Below are 26240 nucleotides of genomic sequence, written 5' to 3'. Positions count from 1 at the left end.
TGATTTAGAAACAGTATATGTGATTTTTGTCGAGATTGGGACGCGATGAACCAAATGCTCTGAAACCAACATAATGAGGTACAAACATGTTTCATTCAATGTGTTATGTGTTAGAACACTATTCAAAGATAACAACATCCTTTATTCACAATTGGTTGGCAACATATCACAGACGGGATTGAATTTTATTTTCACGAAGCCAAGCGAGCAGATAAAACAGGTTCAGATAGCTTAAAGTGTGGTTGTGCACTTTAGATGACGTACGGTCTTCCATGTGCTTGTTAAATTTCACAGAAGATAAAGCTTGATAAACCGATATGTATGGATGAAGTTTACACTCACTAGAAAAAGCTTAGATTTGATGATGATGGTGTGATGAAGGATGATAAATCAAGTATAATTATCACGACCGAATGGGAAGTAATCCAAGAGAGATTTTCAAAAGCTGATGACATCATGAAATTGCATATCAAAGAGCAACTAAGAAAGATTGCCTATCCAAAAATTACATATTTGAGACCACCGTCAGAACCAGTTAAAACAAATGGTTCCCCTAAAAAGGTCAACTCGACACATAGTCACAACTCTACAAGACGGTCTCCTCTATACATTGAACATGTTGACTCGCATTTTCCATCAACACCTATTGGGTGTGGTCATCACTAGCCTTTATTATCTTCTAATTAGATGGACAAGGTGGTCTTCCAGGAGCGTCTGATATCATGATGGAATGTGACACCCTATAGAGACATGTGATGTAGACCTCTACATAATCCCAATGTATATTATAAAATTATTTAAATGGAATTAGTGGAAAGACTTGGGATTGAATGTAATGAAGCAGTAGTAGTGTTGAACCATTAAAAATGGACTTGAAGAAACTTACTCACGAAATCAAATAGGGTTTTAGTGAGTTTGCAGCAAATGAAGAAGGAATGAGGAATGGTTTGACACAAGTTTATGAATTAAACGTATTCGGAGATGCATCTCCGTAAACTCACTGAATTTTGAATTAAGGGTTGTTATAAAGATGCATCTCCGGTCTCACCCTAATGTGTATACGGAGATGCATCTCCGGACTAAATTTAAAAAAAAGGATGTCTCAATAATTTGATCTGACGTGTGTGTAAAAAGGATGTGCCCGGAGATGCATCTCTGAATTCTATTGACAATTGTGATTTTTCACTATAGTGTGAAAGCATTTTATGGGATGGGTTGAATATCCCCCGAGGATAGTTGGGTGAAGGGGTGGAAATAAACCAGGTCAACTAATAGGGGTCTACGGTCTAATCTACATAAGCCTAAGTTAAGCTAGACCTCTTTTTGAGATAGAAAAGATTTAGATTTTTTTATAAGTCTATTTAGTTAAAAGGCTGGGCCACAGGTCATATTATTTTTTCAAGTCTATCAAACCAGCATATTTAAATAAAAAAGAATAATTTTATTACTATTATTATTATTATTATAAAGAAGCTAAAAAAACTTAATAAACAATGTCCTAATTGTTTTCATAAGCTCTCAAACAAATAGTATCTCAAAATTTATGCTACTATAAAAATTGAATAAGTCAATATAAATAAATATTGATCTTTTAATTTGTTAGTCTATTTAAACATTAGTTGAATTGCTTATTTATAAATGATCAAATGAAATAGGCTTTTAAGTGGACTAATAAATCATTCAGGAATTTGAAAATGCTAGGCTTAGACCTACAAATAAGCATATGATATACTACATGATAGACTTAGATTTTAAAAAATTTAGCTAAGAATGAGAATATGACGGATCAGAGATGAGTTTTACCTCCCCCAAACCCAAATCTAAATCTTCAAACAATCCTCGCTCCCCGCCCCGATTCCCAACATTGATGAAGAATTTAAACTCAAACTCGTTCTAAACGGATTCGGGTATCCTCATCCCGCTACCATTCATCCATGTATGAAATTAATTTTTAATAAAAATATTTGTTTTTTTCTATCATCAAACTACATTACAAATAATATAATAAAATAATCTCTAAATTTTTCATGCATACATTTCAAATATTTTAAATATACAAATCAAAATATTTACCACATATCTAATATTCTAAATTATCAAAACTAAATAACAAAGTACATAATAAATAAACGGTGTAGGTTCAATGGTGGGTTCAGGTGAGTATTAGTCTCCTTATTATATGATTCGTCCTCATATTTTATAATTGTAAAAAACACAAACTCGAAACCAAATCTAGTCAAAAATAGGTTTTTTCCGTCAAACTCTGGGTGGATTCAGATGGGTCCCCATAAATGTGGATTATGTTGTTATGCTTATTTTTAGGAGGTCAGACTCAAATTTGATAAAGTTTAACTTGGTCAAACCTATTCCTATCCCAATTGAGTGAAATTAAAATGAAGAATCTCGATAAGTTTGAAAAAATTACATTTGGATGGATTGCATATTACATGACTAGTTATCTATGATTTTGGATGGTTGTTACTTTTCAATGTGTATAGATGACTTGTACAACTCATCAATGAATTAAGTTAACTTAGAAATTGATGTAAGACCTCTAGATCACTCAATAAAACTACATTTTGAAAAAGACACATGCATAGTTGAAGCTACCAAAATGAGTATGGATTTTATGAAACTATTTTGGTTCAACTAGCTAGGATGCATGTGATATTATAAACCTTTATTTCCATATATGTTCAGACGTATATCATCATGTTAATTTGCAATTTATTAGCACTGCCAAATTCAATCAACATTGCTTAATTTCTTGAATGATGTGTAGTATAATGGATAAGAACACAGCAAAAAACAATCCATAAGATTGAAACTACACATGACTAACTACCAGTCAACGCTAGTCAAAACTACCAGTCTCTTACCTTATTATCTACAAATTTCCAACAATAAATGCAGCAGGTAGTTTCTATGATCTACATAGTACAGTCTTCCATATTAAAAATTTCATCATCAATTTTCTTCAACTTCTGCAAAACCTTCTCCAACTTAGTGGCATGTCAAGACCAGGGAATAAGATCATTCAAGCCAAGCTGGTAGGTATGTCTTACCTTATTTGATTTGATTTTCCTCAAGTTTATAGCTTTTATTTTGGTAAATGTTTCATATAGAAATGTGTTTATTAATCATGATCATAGAATTTCTATGATTCTCTTCTTGTAGGTGCTTCTTGGAGACATGGGAACAGGAAAAACTAGTTTAGCATTAAGATTTGTTAAAGGCCATTTCTATCAAAACCAGGTCTAGTAACCTTAATTTTGTTATCATCAAAGAGTCTAGTAACCTTAATATTGATTAAACTTCATTTTGCACATAGGAACCAACCATAGGAGCTGCTTTTTTCACACAAATATTATCGTTATCTGAGGCGACCGTAAAGTTTGATATATGGGACACAGCAGGACAAGAACGATATCATAGTTTAGCTCCGATGTATTATCGCGGTGCAGCAGCAGCAATTGTTGTTTATGACATCTCTAGCATTGTAAGCATTCATTTAGCTAAAGTTGAATATAATCAACAATGTTGTTTCTGATTCGAAATTCTATTTCAGGATACATTTGTTCGAGCGAAAAAATGGGTTCAGGAATTGCAAAGACATGGTAATAAACTAATAATACTTCAAACACAGTTAACTAACAAATCCATATGCACTACTAGAGTAAAACCATGTAAGATAATCACTTTTTGCAGGAAGTCAGAAATTGGTGATGGCATTAGTAGCAAACAAATGTGACTTGGAGCCAAAGAGAGAAGTTGAAACAGAGGTAGTTTCCATTCCGCGGCATTGCGACAGATCTGTCATTCCTTCTAATTTTCCTTGTAAGTTGTTTGAGTAAATTATACTAATGCAGGAAGGAGATCAATTTGCTCAAGAAAATGGAATGTTCTACATGGAAACATCTGCTAAAACTGCTGAGAACATCAATGAGCTTTTCTATGAAATAGGTACGCGGCAAACGCGCTGAATAGTTTAAGTGTAAGGAAATAAAACATCTGTGACTGTATTTATAAGTGGTTGTTTCTGTGTGATAATGCAGGAAGGAGACTAGTAAAAGCTTTCCCATCAAAACCTACTGGAATAAATCTAAAAAGTGAAATACAAGATGGTGGGAGAAAGTTTTTTTGTTGCTCATCGTGATATTTCAATGTAATCATCAAGTCAAATAAAAGTGTCTTCGATTCTAAACTCTAAACCCTAAATGCTTCTTGTAGGATATCGATCTCTGAATTACGACGTCTTAATGAAATACTTGTGCGGTTGATTAATCTGTCTTTTCTTGTCCTCTATGAATTCTTCTATTTTTACTATATTTTTTTTATCTCATATTATTTTCCATTTGTCCCTTTCTTATTTATTTATTTACTATTTCCATTCATGTAAACATAAAAGTCATGCCCTAATATTTTATCTTCTCAACAGTAAAAAACAGTAAAAATAATTTAGGTGTACATATACGCAGGTGCACGGAGTACAACAAATTGAAGTGGTTATAATTTATAAGAAGATTTTCTGAAGTGGAAAGGAAGCAATGACTCTGATTTAGAGTACATGACCATCCTATATTATCTAAAAAATTTACAATTAGTTTTGTTTGATGTTTATCCCACATTATTATTAGTAGATAGATCTTTTTAATAAAAAAATATGTCAAATAATTTTCTAACTTATCTTATCTTTTATTCTTTTGTTTCTTGACAAAAATAATGGACAACTATGATAATTATGAAATAGTTATAAATTTTATAAACTTTTTTATTTTTATTTTGACAGGATAACATAGCGGTTTTTTTACCGAAATAACCCAGTTTTTCGAAAAAAATCCCAAAATAACCCAGTTTTCAGCAAAATTTCCAATCTATCCCACTTTTAGGAGGTGTCTCCAATTGAATTGGCGACTCCTCTTAAAAATTGCAAGGAGGCGCCAATTGGATTGGCTAGGGCAGGTGCCCTAGCCAATCCAATTGGCGCCTATGTGTAATTTTTAAGAGGAGTCGCCAATTCAATTGGCTACACCCTTAAAAAAGGCTCAAATGGAAAAACCTCCAACACTAAAGTTGTAGATCTTTTCAAGACAATGAATTTGGACATAAATTTTGCATAATTTGGAATTTTTATGAGAAAGTTATGGGCAGTTGAAGTTGGACTTCTGAGTTTTTCAACTGTTATCTGACCTATAATGTCTTGCATTATCGCATGTGTTTCTTTTAGAAATATGAAATTTTGTCCAACATAACATTTTAAGTATACATCTCAAATTTTGCAATGCACTTGGTCCCACCTCAAAATAATTAAAAATTAGTGAGTTAGGTCCCTGCGAACTTGACCCAAAATTAGGGTTTCTGTCAAAACATGTGTATGTGAATTTTGCCAAAATGGACCAACTTCAAGCCCTTCTGTTTGAATGATAAAAACCTCAAATGACAAAACCTTCAACATAAAAGTTGTACATCTTTTCAAGATAAATAATTTGGACTAAAATTTTGCATCATTTGCATTTTTTTTGAGAAAGGTATGGGCACCTGAACTTGGACTCTTTGACATTTCAACTGTTATCTGACGTATAATGTTTTGCATTATCCCATGTGTTTCTTTTAGAATTATGAAATTTTGTTCAACATAACATTTGAAGTAGACATCTCAAATTTTGCAATGCACTTGGTCCCACCTCAAAATAATTAAAAATGAGTGAGTTAGGTCCTTGCGAACTTGACCCAAAATTAGGGTTTCTGTCAAAACATGTGTATGTGAATTTTGCCAAAAGGGACCAACTTCAAGTCCTTCTGTTTGAATGATAAAACCCTCAAATGACAAAACCTTCAATATAAAAGTTGTACATCTTTTCAAGACAATGAATTTGGACTAAAATTTTGCATCATTTGCAATTTTTTGAGAATTTTAGTACCTTTCTCAAAAAAATTGCAAATGATGCAAAATTTTAGTCCAAATTCATTGTCTTGAAAATATGTACAACTTTTATGTTGAAGGTTTTGTCATTTGAGGGTTTTATCATTCAAACAGAAGGGCTTGAAGTTGGTCCCTTTTGGCAAAATTCACATACACATGTTTTGACAGAAACCCTAATTTTATGTCAAGTTCGCAAGGACCTAACTCACTCGTTTTTAATTATTTTGAGGTGGGACCAAGTGCATTGCAAAATTTGAGATGTCTACTTCAAATGTTATGTTGAACAAAATTTCATAATTCTAAAAGAAACACATGGGATAATGCAAAACATTATACGTCAGATAACAGTTGAAATGTCAAAGAGTCCAAGTTCAGGTGCCCATACCTTTCTAAAAAAAAAATGCAAATGATGCAAAATTTTAGTCCAAATTCTTTATCTTGAAAAGATGTACAACTTTTATGTTGAAGGTTTTGTCATTTGAGGTTTTTATCATTCAAACAGAAGGGCTTGAAGTTGGTCCCTTTTGGCAAAATTCACATACACATGTTTTGACAGAAACCCGAATTTTGGGTCAAGTTCGCAGGGACCTAACTCACTCATTTTTAATGATTTTGAGGTGGGACCAAGTGCATTGCAAAATTTGAGATGTATACTTAAAATGTTATGTTGGACAAAATTTCATATTTCTAAAAGAAACACGTGCGATAATGCAAGACATTATAGGTCAGATAACAGTTGAAAAACTCAGAAGTCCAACTTCAACTGCCCATAACTTTCTCATAAAAATTCCAAATTATGCAAAATTTATGTCCAAATTCATTGTCTTGAAAAGATATACAACTTTCATGTTGGAGGTTTTGCCATTTGAGCCTTTTTTAAGGGTGTCACCAATTGAATTGGCGACTCCTCTTAAAAATTACACATAGGCGCCAATTGGATTGGCTAGGGCACCTGCCCTAGCCAATCCAATTGGCGCCTCCTTGCAATTTTTAAGAGGAGTCGCCAATTCAATTGGAGACACCTCCTAAAAGTGGGGTAGATTGGGAATTTTGCTGAAAACTGGATTATTTTGGGATTTTTTTCGAAAAACTGGGTTATCTCGGTAAAAAAACCTAACTTAGCGTGGTTATTAATTAGATTTTTACCCGAACTCTAAAAGTATATTGTATGAGAGAAGTTATGAATGTGAGAGAGAGAGAAAAAAAAGGAAAAGGAGGCTAAGAGTGAGACTTCTTTTATTTTTATTTTTACGGAATAGCTTAACACCGTTATTAATTAGATTTTTATCGGAATTCTAAAAGTATGTATTCCTTTCGATTTTATTTATAAGTAAAAGTCTTTTAATTTTTTTGTCTTAAATATAAATAAATATTAACAAATTTAAGTGTATTTAATATCCTTATTTCAAAAATATCTTTCCATTAATTACTTAATAGTATTAGTTTAGAAGACAATTCAATTGAGAGTATACTAGTAATTGTATTATTTCTCTCAAATGAAATCAAAAAAATTAAATTTACTTAAGTACCATTCTTAATAAGTATGAAAAATGTCTTTTTTTTTTTTTTATAAATCAGATCGAAGTAGTATATTATACGAGAGAAGTTATGAATGTAAGAGATAGAAAAAAAATGGGAAAATGAGGCTAAGAGTGAGATTGTGTATGACTTTAAATTTTATTTAGTGGATAACTGTTATTTGTATTTGATAGTTGTCTAAAACTATAATTATTTATAAGAATATTTATTTATATCTATAATTTTCTATAATCCATCAATTCTATAACATAACAATATCTAAAGATAATAGAAAATATTGGCATGTCTTTTTATCATTCCACTATTATTTTTCAGCAGTCATCACTTATTTTAATTTGCAATGCTAAAGAAAAACGGTTGTTCAGTAAAGAAGGAATTAATTTGGAGCCCAATTCTGAAAAGTTGTGCACATTTAAAAAAGAGAACAAAATAAAAAAAGACAGACAGACACGACAATGTTTATCACAAAATTTACATAAAAAAACTATCCAGTAAATATTTTGACCTGTGTGCTTATCAAAAATGCAGACAAACGGACACAAGAGTGCCCATTTGGACATTAGTATTTATAAAAGCACAACATCACTAATGATATGGAACAGGAACAATTTACAACAAGGGCAACAAACAATCCATTCAATTTTCATTGCTTGCAATTATATCGAAATTTAAATAGAATTTATTTATATCATTATTGTAACTAATCTTTGGGGCATATCCTCAAATCAGGATATTTCAAGAGTAATATCATTAACATGTCCAAGAAAAAAATAATTTACTCACAAAAAATAAGCATACAAAATACACACAGCAAGCACTTCATGATGAGTTCTGGCCTAGGTTCTGTGATATCGAAGATAAATGCATGTACATTTTAGAACATTCAAGAGAAAAATCACACATGGACCTGAAGAGCTCGGGCATGCGATTTTTGAGACTTCCCAAAGTTTTTTGCCTCACTTGGAGGCATTGCTTTTCATATTGTGCTTCCTCCTCTTCCAACCTCATCTTCACTTGTTCAACCAGAAGCTGCCTCTCTGTAACAGCTTCATCAGGAGCGTTAGCATCTTCTGGCTTTTCCGGATCAAATTCTTCTGGCATTTTCCTTTGCATGTACTTGTGATACCAATCCTCAAATTGCTTGGTTTTGCGAGCAAGCTCCTTTCGAGTATCTTCACATTTCCTCTTACAAATCATCTCATCTTCTTGCTGGTTGAAAATAGTATCCATCACAGCAGCAAAGTTTCCTATAGCTGTCCTAGCAAGTTCTTCGGGAAGTTTCTCTAGACAGTCATTCCATGCACGGAGAAGACCTTGTATGGGCGGACTTTGAACTCTTGGAGGTGAAGAAACTTTTTCCCTCAAACTGCTCTCAATAGGGACAAGATTTAATTTTAACCAATTAGTTAGGGCCTTAATGTATCCCTTTTGATTGTTGACTAGCATCTCAAAATGTGAATGCCATTGTTGTACAACAACCAATAGTTGATATGTTCGCTCGTGATGGTGTTCACTTGTCTGCTTAGGAGATTGTGAAGGGTCCAACGATCTCAGCAATGTCACAGTCTCCGATTGCTTCTCATGGTGAGATAGCATCTTTTTCCACATATTGGCCATCCTGCAGTCCATAGAAAAAGCGTATCAAAACTAGCAGAGAAAAAGCACTACTAGACATCTGTAATTAAAAATACTAATTTCTACGTTGTAACTTACTCGTTTACAAGCTGAACAAGTCTTGGATACAGTTGTTCATCACGTAATCGGTTAATCTCTGAGACCGTTGAATCCAATGATTGCATATCTACGATATATCTAGTATGCAAATGACTGACAACTGCTTTTGATTTCTCCAATGCTTCAGAGTTAGTGCCTTTCTTTTTCAGTCTGTTTAGTGTGGCAACTTTTCTTTGGTACTCAAACTTCATTAGCTCACCAGCCTATAACATTATATGAAGTGGAAAATTCAGAAAAGAACAAGAATAAATAAACACATACATGGCTGCATGTTTAACCAAAAATTAAGCAAAGATAGAGAGTAGTAGAAAAATATTAAGCAGACGGAGAAAATAGAAACTAAGCTTAGAAGATGTATATGTTTATGTTGACATACAAAGTGGCACAACTTTTTCAGAAAATTAAAAAGCCAACTTGATTGTACAGAACTCATGCATTGGCACATTCGTGATTTTATAAGAAAATGTTTAAATTTAAAAGAAGAAAGAAGAGGTAATTAAAACTCCTTTTACCAACCGTTTGGTTCAATCAACTTACCTTAACTTCATCATAAAGTTTCTTTTCCCAAGCTAACAACTTGTCCAAGATGGTAGCATGAGTTTCCTGTTCGTCTGAGTCAAAATCATCCTTCCCATCATCCAAATTAGGTATTCCTTTAAAGGATCGATTCCAAGTAATAACTCGCATTACCCTTGCAGAATGATCAATGTGTCCTGCAAGAGAAAAGTATACAAAAAAGCTAAGCATAAATATAATTCAATATGAAACATATGACAACAACAAAAATCTTGTATGGCTAGGAGGGATCGAGGTCAACTACATAAACTAAATGACACAAACAAATATCATAAACATCGTCTAATGAAAAATCATTTAAATCTAAATCATTGTTTATGGCTTTTCCAATAGCTCCTTTGCTTTTAACTATAAAACTATCCTCTATTTATCCACACCCTAATAACTAGTGTTTGCTCACATCTTCTCCTTAACTATAGAACTATCCTCTATATATCCACACCCTAATAACTAGAGTTTGTTCACATCTTCTCCTTATATGGCGAAACCAAACTAGGCAATACATACAATGAAGTCTATTCACTCTCTGAAGAGACTTAATACATAGAATTCACATAGATTGAACCACTTTTCATTTTAAAAAAAAAACTAGCTTATGAATACAGTCAAATCTATCAAGTAATCAATACTGTTATTACACCATTCCCATCAATTTGTCTTAAAATCAGAAGTTAAAAGTTCATTACATCAAACAATAATGCAGTAGGGTGTGATGATCTCAAGATTGATGCAGCTAGAGAAACGAAACAAAAGAAAAGCACTTAAATAACTTTCAAATTTCCATTAGTCCATATAGAAAGAAAACTAACAACCTAGTACCTCTATTATCAGCAAAATTGGAGTGATAGTGAAGTCTAGTGGCCTCAAGCAACTTTGAAACCTCGTGTGCACTCTCAGAAGCCCTGAGAAAATGATCATCGAGATCAGCAAATATTTGCAGCAAGTTAACACTACTGTGATTCACAATCCTCTTTGCCTCCATCGGCGGAGGAGGGGTGACAGGCATCTGCTTCACCTTCAAGCCCGGCAACGGGGACTCCACGGGTGACTCCATCATTACCTCAGGCTCAGGGATATGCTCAGGCTCACGACTAGGCAAAGGAACCTCAACCTCAACATCAACACCAACACTCCTTTGAGTTGCAACAACTTCTTCCATAACATGAATCCTATTAGGCCTTGCAATATGCTCCATCTTATGGAGAGTGTGTCGGGCTTCTTCTTCCGCCTCCTCATTCAAGCTTGTCCCTGCAATGTTCTCCATGGATGGGAAAAAATACTCCCAAGCTGCTGAGTTTTGCTGCGGTTGAGACATGGTATGATGATGATGACCTTGATTACCAACATGATCGCTGACCGGTTGTTGTTTCGCCGGAGGAGGTGGCATAGGAGGTGGAGCCACATCTTCATCCTCCAACCGTCTATTACTACTATTCACACCCCCTCCTCCTCCTCCTCCAACACCACCACCAGTGTTTCTGTTACTTTTTCTTCTCCTCAAAGAACCTTCATTCTCTAACTCCCTCTCTTCTTCCTCCTCCTCGGGAATGGGCTTAGACGTAGGCCTGGGATTTGGCTTACTGATCTTGATTTCCGGCATACTCGCGGCACGCTGAAGAGGCGAAGATGAGAAATCCGGGAGAGGAGGCGGAGGGAGAGGGATCTCGAAGGGTTTTTGAGGTGGTCCTGCTATATAAGAGTTATCAGCACCACCAGCACCAGCACCAGCACCGGTAGGTATCAATCCAGGATTCTGAACCTCGCCATGTGCGAAGTCACCTAGGGCGGCGCCGGTGTTTTTGAGTGAAGTTGTGTAGGCGGAGTGAGCGGCGGCGAAGGCATTACGAGTTGATACAGCCTCTTTCATGAATCGCTTTCGCTCTTTGCATCTCATGATTGATTCTTCATTCTCGATCTTCGATTGATTGCAACCCATCTTGTGGATTCAAACTCTTTGTTCAGTTACTCACTCAAAGTATCGTTCAAAATCAAATCATCAAATTGAAATTGAAAATTTTGAATTGGGAGAAAAACACTTTGATGAGTGTGTTTACAGTGTTTATGTAATAATTAATGATAATAATTTCAATAACAAGATTGTGAAGAAAGAAAAGAAAGAAAAAACAACCGTAGATAAGAAAATGCAGAGAATTCACGGAGATACTGTACTTGCTATTTTCTTATTCTTTTATTTTTATTTTTTATTTGTGTATAGCACTAGAATCGTATGATGATAATAACTTGGGATTAACAAATGAAATACTAGGTAATTATATAATAGGATTAATTAATTAACGGGGTCAAATTTTCACGCCACAGAAATCAGATTTTTATAAAATTTTAATTGATATATACTAACTATTAAATTTTTTAAACGTTTGATATTTACTTTAATTACATTTAAAATATATAAATAATTATGATGCATTTTTAATGTATAATAATTAATCTCTTTTTATAAATATTTTCCGTTTTTATTTTATAGTTACATGTTTGTCATTCATATTTCAAAAAAATTTAAAATATATTTTACTTAAATTTTAGTGCAATATAGATATATTGACAATAGACTCAATAGTTAAATATATCTTTCCCAATGTATATCCGAATATTATGTGAAGTAGTAAATCTTATAAAGATGCGAACAATTATTTATTGGTTTTTTAATAATGGTTTTAACGTCCAATGGTGATATCAAAGATTAAAATTTAAAACACTAACCTATTATGAAGATGCCAATTTTATTAAAGTTAATTTAAATAGGTTTTCATTTAAAATTTAAATTTGTTTAGAATATGATTCCAAAAAAAAAGTTATTTTCAGAATAATTTTTTTAAAAATATTTAAGTTTTTGAATATCAAAATTACCTTTTTATTATAAAAAATAGAAATAATTTCTATAAATTTTAAGATATATAACATAAAAACATTTTTAAAAATTTAAAAATTAATTAAGTTTTGTACTCCCTCCGTCTCTTTTTAAGTGTCATTTTTTGACTTTTTACATATACCAAAGAAGTTAATCATTATTGTTATTTTTCAAACAATAATTCTTCTTTTATCTATAATACCCTTAATTATTTATTATATTCACTTTACTTTTTCTCTCCATGTAATTATTATCTAGGGATAATTTTGACAAAATTGCAATTAATACTACCTTGAACTTTACAAGTGACAATAAAAAAAAACAATTTTTTTTTTTGCAAGAAAGTGACACTTATAAAGGAACGGAGGGAGTAATCTATAACAAAACAACTCTATATTTTGGATAACTATGTCAAAAAGAAAAATACTATCCAGATAAAAAATTAAGTGTGTAATGATGTAATTTTTGTGTCAAATTATTAAATAGTTTTAAAATTTAAGTGTGATTTAACACAATATATGTTGTTGATTGCTTGAGAGTTTAAAATTTTACACTCCTTTTTTCTCAAAAATTAAAATAATGCAATGCTTGATTTTTTAAATGAAAATAATGGTATGCATAATTTTTTTTAGTTTAAAACTTGGCAAAATAAACGGCTTACACTTCAACCTTATATTTTTGATCCCTCTTAGTCGCTGATAAAGATGCAGAATTACAGCCTTAAATTCACTTTTTGACGTGCCTGTTTAATTTAATAATTATTCAAAGTGCTGATTTAAGATCTGTCATCGTTTTCATGGGTTGTGCCAACCAGAGAATTAGTCAAGGAGCCTCAAAGTTGAACCCTTTTACAGTCTTCAAAGCAATTGCACTATTTCCACCAGCACAAACAATTAAAGGTATCTGAACCAAAACTAAACAACAAGCGAACATGACAAAACCACACAAACATTCTCATCAAACTCAAACATTGGCACTCTTACAGATAGTTTTCAAATTATAAAATTAGTCCTCTAATAATATTATTATACAGTTGAATAAAAAAACCTGCACTTTAATTAGTTTTATAAAATTGAGTAAAATAAATAACATTGGTAATAGAAGAATTCAACTTCAATTTTTATCCTGAGATAACTGAGGTTTCATGTTTTGGTCCACAGTACTTGATGTGCCAAATCTCGACATCGTGTGTTCTTTCATATTCTTTAACATACTGCGGAATTCGAGAGATGTCCATTCGCTTGCCCGCGAAATTAGGCTTGCTTGCAGATTCAAAGCTTTCAATTGCTGCAATAAGTATTGTTACATCAAGCATTCCATAATGAATAATTACGTGTAATTAACTCGCTCTGAAAACACATTTTTCTTGACTGTTGTGCTTATGGGAGCTTACCATCCTCATCCCTAAGATAGCTGAGAAAATGTGAATATCCATTCGCAACGACATCTAGATCAGAAAAACTGAAGTTGTATCGCTTTTCCAATGCCATGTATAACACCTAGAAATAGATAGACCAAGTCAAATAACTGCTATTGAATATTGCACTCATGGCTCAAGATAGATCATTCCTATGACATTTCTGCAATAATCCATTTTCGCCATTGTATATCTTTGATAGAATAATCCCCCTAACCCGACCCCATTTCTTTTTCCCTCTCTTTTTAAAACCCACGATGTTAGAGATTAATCTTAATAACACCAAGTTAACATATACCTTAGTTGAGCCCCTTGACATTAATCTCTCTAAAATACAGAAGAATGCATCGGTCAGGTCATCACTATAAATAACATCAGCAGCCAGCAATAAAGAAGCATTTTCTGCATCCTCAATATCTCTGGAAGTCCAAGAATATCTGCATGACATCATGAAGTGATTGTGATGTGCACCTAATATTTACTTTTGAAAAGATAAAGTAGTTATGCTCATCTCAAAAAATAATGAATTGGAGGATGAACCTTGCAAAAGACATAACATATACCAACGTTGCTGTTTCAAGCTATAAACTCAATCCCAACTTCAAAAGAAGTAGAAAGCATCAATAATTTCTTGGAAACTTTTAATCAAATTAATGAACTTTACCTATATGTGCAAGTAGCTTCTCCCACTCTGGCTCTGGGAGGCCAGGATTCAAACCAATCAAGGTCACGTACATAAACTGTAGCAGGGTTATTCAATAATCCACAATTAAGCTGAACATTCTTCACACAGTTGTCAAGTATTTGATTCCCATGATCTGACATATAGCAAGTGTCAGCCTTTGAATAATGTCATCAAGCTTAAAAGATCACGAAAAATAATAAGATTAAACAGAGCTCCTTGCAAATATGAATCAATTAAGTGTGTGGTGCGGTGAACAAAATTGATTTTAAGTGAATTGATTTTGTAGAATTGATTATGGTTAAAAGTGAGTTGAAAGTAAAGTAATTTATGTTTGGATATATTGCTGCAAAAGTAAGTTTATACTCAAAAGCTACAAATCCTAACTTCAAGTAGAATCAATTCTAGAAAGCATAATCAATTTTACTCGAGAGCAACCAAACATGTTAAAATCAATTCTACACATTCAGAGTCAATTTTGAGTGCTCCAAACGTAAAACCATACATACAGATACTATATGTTTGGTTTCAAGGTAATTATCAACACTTACGCAATATGAACCAATCTAGGTAATTATCCACACTTATGCAATATGATTCCCATTTTCAAGGTATATATGGATACAATAGAGCTGGGAAGAGTGGCAAGTCAATTAAAAGAAGACACCTTACCTGTTACGAACACTTTCTTTGCAGTACGTGCAAGTAACAAGCCTGCCAGGCCTAGCAACATAGTTGTAAATTTGAACCGTAAGCATCATAAAAAATATTTCTTTACAAATAACATGAAATTCTTTCAAATTGACAGATTTGATCATTCCTTCACAGATAATTAAACTAATCTCAAGAAGTGCACTGAATGTTTTATTGAACAATAAGCAGATGAAAAAAAAAAGGTATTACCATAGTATTTATTGTTTCGATTCTCCTTCTTTAAATGACAACAATACTTTTTTGTGAACTACATTTCAAAAGTAAATATGGTTGTGTGCCGATGAACTCAATTATCTATCCCATCATTGGATTAATTAATTATATGTCAGAATGAAGATTTTAAAAACGCAGGCATATAGATCTGCTTTAACCATGCTACAAGCCTATAGATCTGCTTTAAGAATTTCCTAGTTCCTACTTCCCAGCAACGGGCTACCGCACCGGGTCTAAAATTTGACACGTTTAAACAATGGCTAAAAAGGGTCTAATAAAATATTTGTCACAATTAAACCATTACAAAATATGGCCTCTATTTGATTTGTCACACTTAAACCATTACAAAATATAGTCTCTATTTGATTTGTCACGCTTAAACCGTGGTTAACCTACCCATGGCCTCCGAAAATTTAAGACAAACCCTTGCTTCCCAGTCATAGTTTTGAGGTTTATAATTTCAGTTAGAGTCCGAAAAATAAAATGTCGGCAAAAATTATGAAGTTAACAAGGGAAAGTAACTATGAATATACCAGTTCCGGCGCCAATTTCTATCGCAGTAACCCCGTGAAACTCAGATGAACACAATGTTTTATGCAATATGAAATCAGTTAACACCAATTCAGCTCTCCAAACCTGAAGGAAAGGAAGATAACAGATTAATGCTAATGATGCATACACAGAATTTGAAAAATGAAAAAGAAAAAAAAAGTATTCAGAAATTGATTGGAGAATTACTTGCAAACCAACATTTGGAATTGACGAAGTGATATTATGCTGAATTCTCACACAATAGCTATTATCATCACATGATGCATTTGCTTCTTCAACAATAAACTGTGTTAATACGAATCGGTGTTACGTTATTATCGAATTGTAAAGCTGAGAATGATGCAATTGAGAACTTACTGGTGCGGCGGCGAGGTAGAACTAGGTCACCGTCTTGATCGAATTCTAGAATCGGAGTTTCTAATTCTTCGTTTTCCGAACTGTGAATTTGTTTGCTGTGATCAAGATCTAGAAATTAGGGATATGATTTGTTTTAGAGTCTAAGTTCAGTTTCGGTTACAGAAAAATTGAAATTGAAGTGAATAAAGGAAAGTATAAAGTGAATGATGGTGGAAGATGAAAGGAGAGTTACCGTGTGGGAGTGGAAGGGAAACGGTGAAACGGGAAATATGAGGTCCGGAGAATCCAGGTGGGCATCCGAGGTGGATTTCGCTCATTACTTCTTCATCGCCGCCGTATACGTCTTCGTCTTCTTTTTCCGGCGACGGAGCTGAATGCTTCATTTTGCTAATCAAATTCAAATAATTAATTAATTATTAAATTAATGTGTGTTTTCTAATATTACATTTTCTGGGATGACATTCACATTTGAGATTTTCTCAACTTTCTTTACATCTAATCATGACATTCTTACAATACCTGAAAAAAAAAATCCATATTATTGATCATTCTACTCCTTTATTCGAATTTTTTTTAAGTTTAATGCTCCATTAACTTAATTTAAAAATTTATTTTAATTCTTTATTTAATAAATATTGTTCTAAGTCTCTTAAATGTCATTTACTTAGTTGTTCCTTAAATTTTATCAAATTATATTAAGTTATATATGTGTAGCAGTTCATCTGGTTTTAAGTTAAATGACTGAAATTGTTTTATTTTATATTAATTTAAATTTAAAAATTTAAAAATAAAAGAACCTAAAACATATCTTCTATGAAGTAATTTATTATCTATTCCTCAAACCCTAGTCACTACCTCTCTCACTACTTCCTCTTTGTCTTTTTAAAATTTAATTTTGTTGATTTTTTCAACCGTCATCTCAATCTATTCAAGTTTGATGAGTTTGAATGACTGGAGTCCAACGTTTTCGTTAGATTGGTTCTGTACTAGTTTTGTGAGACTTAGATCTAATATTTTTGTTTTTGTTTTTAGATCTCAAAGTTATGTCTAATTTCGTTTTCAATGTTATCTGGTGATTTAATGATAAGTTTAATCTTTTTTAGATTTTAAGGTTTTGTTTTTTGGAAAAAAATTAATCTTTTTTAAATTCAGAATCATGGGTTTTTGTTGTTTTGTAATTGCAGAGTTTAAAAGGATGATGGATCCGGCAAGTTTTACCTTTTTTTTTTCCAGGTAAGTTACTTAGCGAAAATTGTTTATATGCAAGTTTTATCCTTTTTTTTCACTCTGGGTCTAGTAACCTTTGAAAATGATGACCAGCAAGTGTGACTATTGAAATAACATAAGTGTTGATTGGTTTTTGAAAGAGGAGCTTTCTATTGCAGTCAATGCACCAATGGTTCCCTTAGAGTATCTCCAGCGGTAGTTTTTCAACCCAGTTCGCCAAAGTGGAACAACAATGAGGGCAGTTCTTTCACGGTTGAATGGTTGGAGTTCGCCAACATGGCAATGTTATTGCTTCAGCATGCAACGGAAACCTTTCTTTTTTTTCTATTTTTTAATTTAGAAAGTAGCCGTTCAACGGCTACTTATTTTTATTTTTTATTTTTTTTAACATATTTTTTATTATAAATATAATTTTGGTTTCCAAAAATTTACCAACACAAATTTCTCTCACTTTTATTTTCTCTTCAATTTGAAATTTCTCTCTCACAATTTCATCATTTTATTCCTATACTTTTAATTTTTTTTCAACAATTTTTTCTCATTAGCATTTTTCTTACAAAATATTTAACTCAAAATTTCATCTTTTTACTTCAAATTACAATTGTTTAGGCCAAATGGATCCTAATCATTTTCATTATCAACAAGCTTTTTTCAATTACATGCAAAATTATCAAAATCCTAATCCTCAAAATTCTCAAATTCCACTGGTGCCAACAAACCCCGTCATATTTCTTCCGTCACCAAACAATCCAAATATGTATCTTATACCTCAAATGAATTCTAATAGTATGGAATTCTCTACTCAAGTTCCATCATTTTCTACTCAAGTCCCACCATTTTCTACTCAAGTTGGTACTGAAAAAGAAGAAAGGGTTGTCGTTAAAAAAAGATCTCGAGAGCAATTTACAAGGGAAGAGGATATACTACTTATCCAATCATGGCTCAATGTTTCAAAGGATCCAATTGTGGGAGTTGATCAAAAGGCTGAGAGTTTTTGGTTAAGAATTGCTGCTAGTTATAACCAATATCGTGGGCAATTGCGGGAAAAGTTAGAGGGACAGTTAAAATGTCGATGGCATAGAATAAATGGCATGGTTCAAAAATTTGTTGGGTGTTACAAAATTGCTCTTAAAGGAAAGAAAAGTGGGACATCCGAGACCGATGTCATGACAGATGCACATGCTATTTTTGCTCAGGATCAAGGTACAACATTCAATCTTGAGTATGCATGGCGATTGTTAAAAGATGAAGCTAAATGGCGCATCGTCGAAGAATCGATTGAAGTTCTGCAAAAATAACAAAGACTTATGCTAGTGGGGCATCATCGGAGAACCCAGATACAACTTCAAGTTATGAGTTTAACTCATCATCACCAATTGAGCGTCCAATGGGACAAAAAGCAGCAAAAAGGAAGGGTAAGGCATCAGAAATTCCAAATGCAACACAAGATGCAAAGAATAAAAGAGCAATAACAATGGACAGACTTGCGCAAGCTAAGGAGGACGAGCTAGAATTAAGGGTAGTGCAAATGATGATGAAAGACATTTCTACTATGAACGATAGTCAACGAGATATTCATGAAAAATATTGTAATAAGATGAAAAAAATATGGAATGTAGTTAGTATCACTTATGTAAAATGGTCATTAGTACCACTTTAATTTATCAACACCTATGTAAAATGGTCATTAGTACCACTTTAATTTAAACTAGCCGTTATTCAAACTACTACTTTAATTTAAACTAGTCGTTATTCAAACTAGCCGTTATTCAAACTAGTCGTTATTCAAACTACCCGTTATTCAAACCATTATATATACTACTACTTATGTCATTGTTCTCTCATTCTCATCTTATTATTCTCATTTTTCTCTCATTCTTTACTCACTAAATGGATTCAGACAATTCAGATAATTACGATCAAGAATTTTGGGAGTTGGTTAAAGAAGAATTTATGAACGACAGTGATGAAGAACAACAACTTCAGAATGAACGTCGATTTGGAAGTTCCTCTAGGCCAAAGAGAAGAACAATGGTAGATCGAGGTCGTGAAGAAGGGCACAATCGATTATTCAATGACTACTTCTCGGAAAACCCAGTATACACAAATGTTCAATTCCGAAGAAGGTTCAGAATGCATAGGCATGTATTTCTTCGAATTGTAGATGCCCTTGGAAATCATGATGAATATTTCCAAATAAGGGTCGATGCAAACTGGTAAAATGGGTCTTTCACCATTGCAGAAATGTGCATCTGCTATTCGTATGCTGGCGTATGGGTCTCCTGTTGACCTTATAGACGAATATATTCGAATCGGTGAAAGCACTTCAATTGAGTGCTTAGAAAGATTTGTTAAGGGTGTCAATGTTGTATTTGGCGCTGAGTATTTGAGAAAACCTAACAACACTGATGTTGAACATCTTTTACAAATGGGAGAGTCACGTGGCTTTCCAGGTATGTTGGGTTCCATCGATTGTATGCATTGGGTATGGAAAAATTGTCTTGTTGCATGGAAAGGACAATTTTGTCGAGGTGATCATGGTAAGCCCACAATCATGCTTGAAGCAGTGGCATCACAAGACTTATGGATTTGGCATGCTTTTTTTGGTATTGCAGGTTCAAACAATAACATTAATGTGCTAAACCAATCCAACGTGTTTAACGATATTTTGGAAGGACGTGCTCCCAATGTGCAATATACAATCAATGGGACACCATATAATATGGGGTATTATTTAGCAGATGGTATATATCCCGAGTGGGCTACATTTGTCAAGACTATTTCAATGCCACAGGGAGAAAAGAAAAAATTATTTGCTCAACATCAAGAATCGGCTAGAAAAGATGTGGAGCGAGCATTTGGAGTGTTTCAATCTCGATTTGCAATTATACGTGGCCCAGCGCGTGCTTGGCACATGGACACTCTCAAGCATACCATATATGCCTGCATCATATTGCACAACATGATTATGGAAGACGAACGACATACATATGGAGGTAATTTTGATTACTCTTATGATAATGTGGATATCAATAACTCAACAACTGAAACATTTAACGGCCCTCATCCGAATCTTGCAACAAGACTACAAAGAAGAGCAAGTATTCAAGAAAAACAAGTTCATCGTAAACTTCAAGGAGATCTAGTCGAATATATTTGGGAACGTTTTGGACATGAAGATGATGAAATTTAAGTTTGATTAATTATGTGATGTTATTTATTTTTATTGTTTTTAATTATATATCATGTATTTGAGATTAATTTTAATTATCATTTTAAATTATAAGTTTAATTTTTTATTTTATTTTTATATCAAATTTAATTTAAAACACTAAAATTATTATTTTAATTAATATAAAATTTAAAATGAATAAAATATTAATATATAAAATAAAATTGTGAGATCCAATCTGAATTCTTCAGAGTTGCACCATTGGAGTGAAAAAGTAGTTGAGTTGCTTCAAGCTGACGTGGCTTAATAGGTCCCACAAAGAACCCAAAAATGGGTTCACGGTTGTAGATGCTCTTAGAGGTACTAGAAAAAAATCATATTTATGCTTTTATTTGTTATTGCTTCTTTCCCGGTCTATATTGTTTTTCATGTCGAATAATTCTGTAACTATATTCAAATGTTAGAAGTGATATTTGGAACCAAAGTCCATTTTTTAGATTTTTAACTACTATTAGTTCAATTGTTTTGATAATAAATGTAAAAATTTGATTTCAGAAATCTAATATAATGTTCTTATTATGAGTTTTATTACTTGCCTTTATCTATTTGTGATTGTGACTACAAGTGTTAACTGAGCTAAAACCATTTGTTGTTCTTGCTGAGAAATTGAAGAGGTTGGTTGTCCAACTGGTAGTGGTGTAAAATCATTGAAAGATTATGTATTGAATAAGTATATAATATTACATTATTGTTCTTGCATTAACCGTAGAATTTTTTTCACCAAAAGAGAGGTTTTTATATAGGTTGCAGGAATAGGTATATATGTTATTTGTTCCATCTATCTATTATAGTATGTTAGAAAAGTTGGATTTTTATTTTATTGTGACTCAAAGAGCTCTCTAACGTGATGTGATTGACTTTCGAGTAATACTGAAATTATGGATTACACAAACTATGATAATATGAAGTATGTTGTGAAACACTTTACTTATATGGTTATATTTATTTTAAAGTATATTGTGGACAGCCTAAATCTTTTGTGAGCTTTGCATTATTGTGATTTTATAACTCTTTTTGCATCAGATCAAAAAGCTTGATGACTCTGAGTTCTGGGACGCATGAAATATCTATTCATGAAACAATTAATTTTAAGTATGGGATCATTTCAATGAAGGGATTTTGAAGAAATGTTATTGGTTTTATTGAAGAGATGTTATTGTAATCGTTTTGGAATTGTTAGTGTTTTAGGGTGATTTTATTATATGTGTATGTTTGATTCTACATGAGAATTGACGGTGAAGAGTTATATTTTTTACACATTTTTAAATCAAATACTTAGAAATTAACATTTTAAATTGACCTAAGAGGTTAACTAATGTTTGGAAAACAACTTCAACTACATTCATCAAGATAAGTTCTCGATTGTTACCTTACAAATCAACTTCTCATATGTGAAAAACAGGATAAGTTTGTCCCATTCCAAGCTGAAATTGGTTTATTGTTCATGTTCTAAGTAAGCAAATCCAATCGAAAATTTCAACTTCGACGACATTATACCAACAATATCAAACAGTGATAGTTGATACATATTAGTTTCATATGTACTATCTAAGATCAACACCAAATGAAACATGTTTAGAATCTTATCTAAAAAAATATGTATCCAAAATATATCTCCAACAACATCATAATCCTCTCCATGTATCTTGTCCAATACACATACTTCTCATTTTAGACTAAATTCAACGTGTGTTGTATTTTTGGGTATGAATTTGTCGTAGTAGTAAGGTCATGCTTTATGTTAATTGTGATGCTTATTAAATTGTATGTTTTAGGTCTTTTAATATTCTTACTTTGAACATCGGTCCCATGTGATACTTTGTCATATCATTGGCAATTAACAAATTATTATTCTATATCTTTTTAACAATCAAGGATATCATGGCTTTTTAATGTCTTTGCTAGATCATGGTTACTAATATCACGTCAAACTATAATAACTCAAATTAGGCATTGATCTCAACTGAAAATGATAATTTTTGTTACATGTGAGTTAAACTTCGTCGTTTTTATAATTTCCACCTCTTTTACATTCGAGTATTATTTTTTTTCTCCTTTCTTTTTTTTTTATAATTGTATAAGAAAGAATAATAATTGTAATTATCTCATGTCTTTCTTCAACACTTTGTGTCCATAATAAAACTTTTTCCAAGGTTGAAAATATCAACAATTTAAATAAAAAAAATCGTTTTAAAGATCAATCTTAATTAAACTTATCTCTATAGTGGTGAACACCTCTTTAAAGTCACTAAGAGCTTAATAGTGCACTTTAATTTCATCTTCTTCCATTATTACAACTAAAAAACAGTTCAATTATTACAACTAAAAAACAGTTCATATATAACTACTACATTTTCAAGGGGTGGGTGAAAAATGTGGTATACCACATATAACTACCGCATATTTTTTTAAATGGAAAAATATGTACTACATTTTTTATTACCCAAAATATGTGAAAATATTTTTCTTCAAATAAATTTGATCACAGATAAATTCTCCTGTAATTTTTAGATCTGTTTTGAGTTTTTGAGAGTATAAAGAGGTTCCAATAGTAAATATTTTTTAAAAAATTTAACAAATTATGTTGATAAATTTTGATGGGGAATAACAATTTATTGTAAAATTGTATGGATGTCATTGTTAATGCGTCTAGGGTTATCTTGTTCAGGAAGTTAATTAAATGAATTTTACAATGATGGAAATGAAATATAGGCAAGCGTTGTAAGTTGTGCCCTACTTTTATTTTTTTCAAACAGAACAACAATATATAAAGTTTATGGGTTAAGTAACCAACCTAACTAACTAGCTAATTATTATTTTGTTAGTTTAAGCCACTAACAAATCACTAACAACCTAGGATCATTATGTTTTAAGCATTAACAACTCCCTCATAAACCTACATCAATCCTAGTTGTTATCTCAAAAACACAAATCCATCAATTTAAATAGTCTTTGTGAATCAATCAACGAGATGAAATCTTCTGATGGACAATAAGAGACTTCAAACATCCCTTTCATGAGGTTCTATAATATGAAATAAAACTCGATCTCTATATGTTTACCCCTTCCATGTGAGAATGTGATTTTTTTATGATTTATGGGTGATCTATTATCTATCATGAGCTTTAATGGATTCTTCATTTTACATTTCAGCTCCTTCATCAAAGAATCTAACCAAATGACTTGACAGGAAGTAAGTGTGTCAGCAATATACTCTATCTCACATGATGACAATGTTGTGACTAGTTGTTCCTTAATACACTGTGAAATAACTATATTACTATATTTTAAAAACAATAATCTTAGGTGCTTCTTCTATCACCTATTTCTCCCACACCAATCATAAACAGTACAACCAACTAACTTTGCACTAATTTCTTTTTAAATAGTTGGAAATAGCATACCAAACTTCATTGTTTCCTTTATGTATTTGTGTGTTCTCATTGCTTCCTAGGTTCATTCATAAACTTGATGAGGAATATTAATGCATAATATATATCAGGTATGATATTTCATATGTATCAAAGTAATCCCATAATTTGTTTGTATATAGAATAATCTACCCTTTCTTCATCACTACATTCATTAAGCTTTGCATTTGATTTATATGAATTTTTGATTGTGTTGCAATTAGATATTTAAAATCTAGCCAATAACTTTCTTCACATACTTATGTTGATGTATTACCATGTATTTCTTAATTTTTACAAACTCCGTGCCAAGAAAATATGAGATTTTCCTTGATTCAGTTATCTTAAACTCAACCTTCATTTTACCCTTTATATCTTCAATCTCAGATGAATGGCTTCATGTGATGAGCAGTTCATCGATATATAGGCATATAATTATGTTATTTATAATTATGTTGTTCGAGTGGTTGGAACTTGTCACATAGATACCATACTTAATTGTGTAATTTTTAACCCAAGTTGGATTAAAAAATGGTTAATTCTCTTATTCCAATCTTTAGGAGTTTGTTTCAATCCATTCAAAGCTTTGTGCAACTTGTATAACATTTGCTCTTTGTCTTTTAATTCACGTCTTGGTGGTTGAGTGACATAAATTGTTTCTTATAGTGGTCCATTTAAGAAGGCAAATTTTACATATAAGTGATAGAGGGACCGATTTCGGTTAGTAGTTATTGCCACAACTAGTTTCGCAATCTCAAGTCTTTCCACAAGAGCAAATAATTCAATATAGTCAATGTCATATATTTGCATGAAGCATCTAGCTGCTAACCTTGTCTTATACTTTGAAATGTACCATATGGGTTCATCATTACATTAAAGATCCACTTCACATCAAAAAAAATCTTTCTTTAAGGTAAATCAATCAGCTCTCAAGTGTAATTCTTATCAATTGACTTGACTTCTTCAACCATGGCCTCCCTCTAGAACCTACACTTTATTAGCTCATCATATTTGCTTAACATCATCTAGCAGAGCAAAATGAATAAGCTCGTCTTCATTACTAATTGCATTGTTTGATAATGGTTCAAAATGTGCAAGTATACTAAGAACTTGTCATGTTCTATGTGATCTCACTTGTGTTAAACCTCTCTTGGTCCATCATCAACTATTTCTTTCTTTTCACCAATTTTTTTCTGAATCTGACGCTTCACTATAACCAGGTTCAAAAAATTTGTGACTCAAATTACATTTTTATATGATATATCCTGCCAATTACCTGTTTTTTCTTCATTGACAATCACATCTCTATTGGTATTCACCTTTTGAGTCAAAAAGTTATACCATTTTTATGCTTTAGTTGAGCGATATCATATGATCATCATGATCTCACTCTTATAATCCATCTTACTTATTCTTTGATCAAGTATATGCTTGAAACATAGTGATCCAAATACTTTTAGATGGTTCACACATGGTTTTCTTCCACTACAAACTTTCCCGGGAACTTTCATCTTCACCTTATTGGTGGAACACTTGTTCATGATATATGTGGTTGTACTGGATTCTCATCCCCAAAACTTATGATGCACGTTTTTTATTTTATCATGCTTCTAGTCATGTCAATAATAATTTTTCTTTCTTTAAAACCATTGTGATTGGGAGTATATGGTGAGGTGACTTCATTAGTTATGCCACGACTGATGCAAAATAATTCAAATTCCTTTGAGGTGTATTTTCCACCACCATCAGCATTCAAAACCTTTATTGCATTTCCACTTTCCTTTCTCAATAAAGA

At 32.2% G+C, this 26240-nt stretch overlaps 4 protein-coding genes and 1 pseudogene across 11 annotated transcripts; 3 read left to right on the top strand and 2 right to left on the bottom strand.

Moving 5' to 3' along the window:
- The first annotated feature begins 2706 nt into the window (after positions 1–2706).
- LOC127083642 (ras-related protein RHN1) lies at positions 2707–4641 on the top strand. Of its 5 annotated transcripts, XM_051023963.1 has the most exons (8): positions 2707–3050; positions 3178–3255; positions 3332–3499; positions 3569–3617; positions 3709–3782; positions 3870–3963; positions 4056–4165; positions 4479–4641. In XM_051023963.1, exons 1-7 carry the CDS (start codon positions 3012–3014, stop codon positions 4154–4156), a joined length of 603 nt encoding a protein of 200 aa, XP_050879920.1. In that variant the 5' UTR covers positions 2707–3011; the 3' UTR covers positions 4157–4165; positions 4479–4641. The 5 variants fall into 5 exon arrangements, with proteins under 5 accessions (XP_050879920.1, XP_050879923.1, XP_050879922.1 ...); XM_051023966.1 differs by lacking the exon at positions 4479–4641 and having other exon boundaries at positions 2709–3050; positions 3153–3255; positions 4056–4284; XM_051023965.1 differs by lacking the exon at positions 4479–4641 and having other exon boundaries at positions 2709–3054; positions 3153–3255; positions 4056–4284.
- Positions 4642–8070: 3429 nt separating this feature from the next.
- Positions 8071–11924, bottom strand: LOC127087500 (protein ROLLING AND ERECT LEAF 2). The gene is made up of 4 exons (XM_051028387.1): positions 10592–11924; positions 9734–9909; positions 9176–9399; positions 8071–9080 (listed from the first exon to the last, which is right to left on the bottom strand). The coding sequence occupies exons 1-4, from the start codon at positions 11706–11708 to the stop codon at positions 8282–8284; spliced, it is 2316 nt and encodes a 771-aa protein (XP_050884344.1). The 5' UTR covers positions 11709–11924; the 3' UTR covers positions 8071–8281.
- Positions 11925–13573: 1649 nt separating this feature from the next.
- LOC127087498 (uncharacterized) lies at positions 13574–17109 on the bottom strand. Of its 4 annotated transcripts, none has more exons than XM_051028383.1 (9): positions 16809–17109; positions 16577–16684; positions 16406–16491; positions 16201–16303; positions 15413–15463; positions 14723–14876; positions 14357–14495; positions 14035–14140; positions 13574–13928 (listed from the first exon to the last, which is right to left on the bottom strand). In XM_051028383.1, the coding sequence occupies exons 1-9, from the start codon at positions 16957–16959 to the stop codon at positions 13762–13764; spliced, it is 1065 nt and encodes a 354-aa protein (XP_050884340.1). In that variant the 5' UTR covers positions 16960–17109; the 3' UTR covers positions 13574–13761. The 4 variants fall into 4 exon arrangements, with proteins under 4 accessions (XP_050884340.1, XP_050884341.1, XP_050884342.1 ...); XM_051028384.1 differs by having other exon boundaries at positions 16406–16488; XM_051028385.1 differs by having other exon boundaries at positions 16577–16671; positions 16809–17044.
- Positions 17110–18417: 1308 nt separating this feature from the next.
- On the top strand, positions 18418–19101 carry LOC127082606 (glutathione S-transferase T3-like). Its single transcript, XM_051022834.1, has one exon. It carries the CDS (start codon positions 18418–18420, stop codon positions 19099–19101), a length of 684 nt encoding a protein of 227 aa, XP_050878791.1.
- Positions 19102–19813: 712 nt separating this feature from the next.
- LOC127082605 (uncharacterized) lies at positions 19814–20996 on the top strand (annotated as a pseudogene).
- The last annotated feature ends 5244 nt before the right edge of the window (positions 20997–26240 follow it).

This window comes from Lathyrus oleraceus, chromosome 5 (genome assembly GCF_024323335.1).
Source record: "Lathyrus oleraceus cultivar Zhongwan6 chromosome 5, CAAS_Psat_ZW6_1.0, whole genome shotgun sequence".
NCBI lineage: Eukaryota > Viridiplantae > Streptophyta > Magnoliopsida > Fabales > Fabaceae > Lathyrus > Lathyrus oleraceus.
Note: the sequence above shows the minus strand (reverse complement) of the source record. Positions and strands in the feature narration are given on the sequence as shown.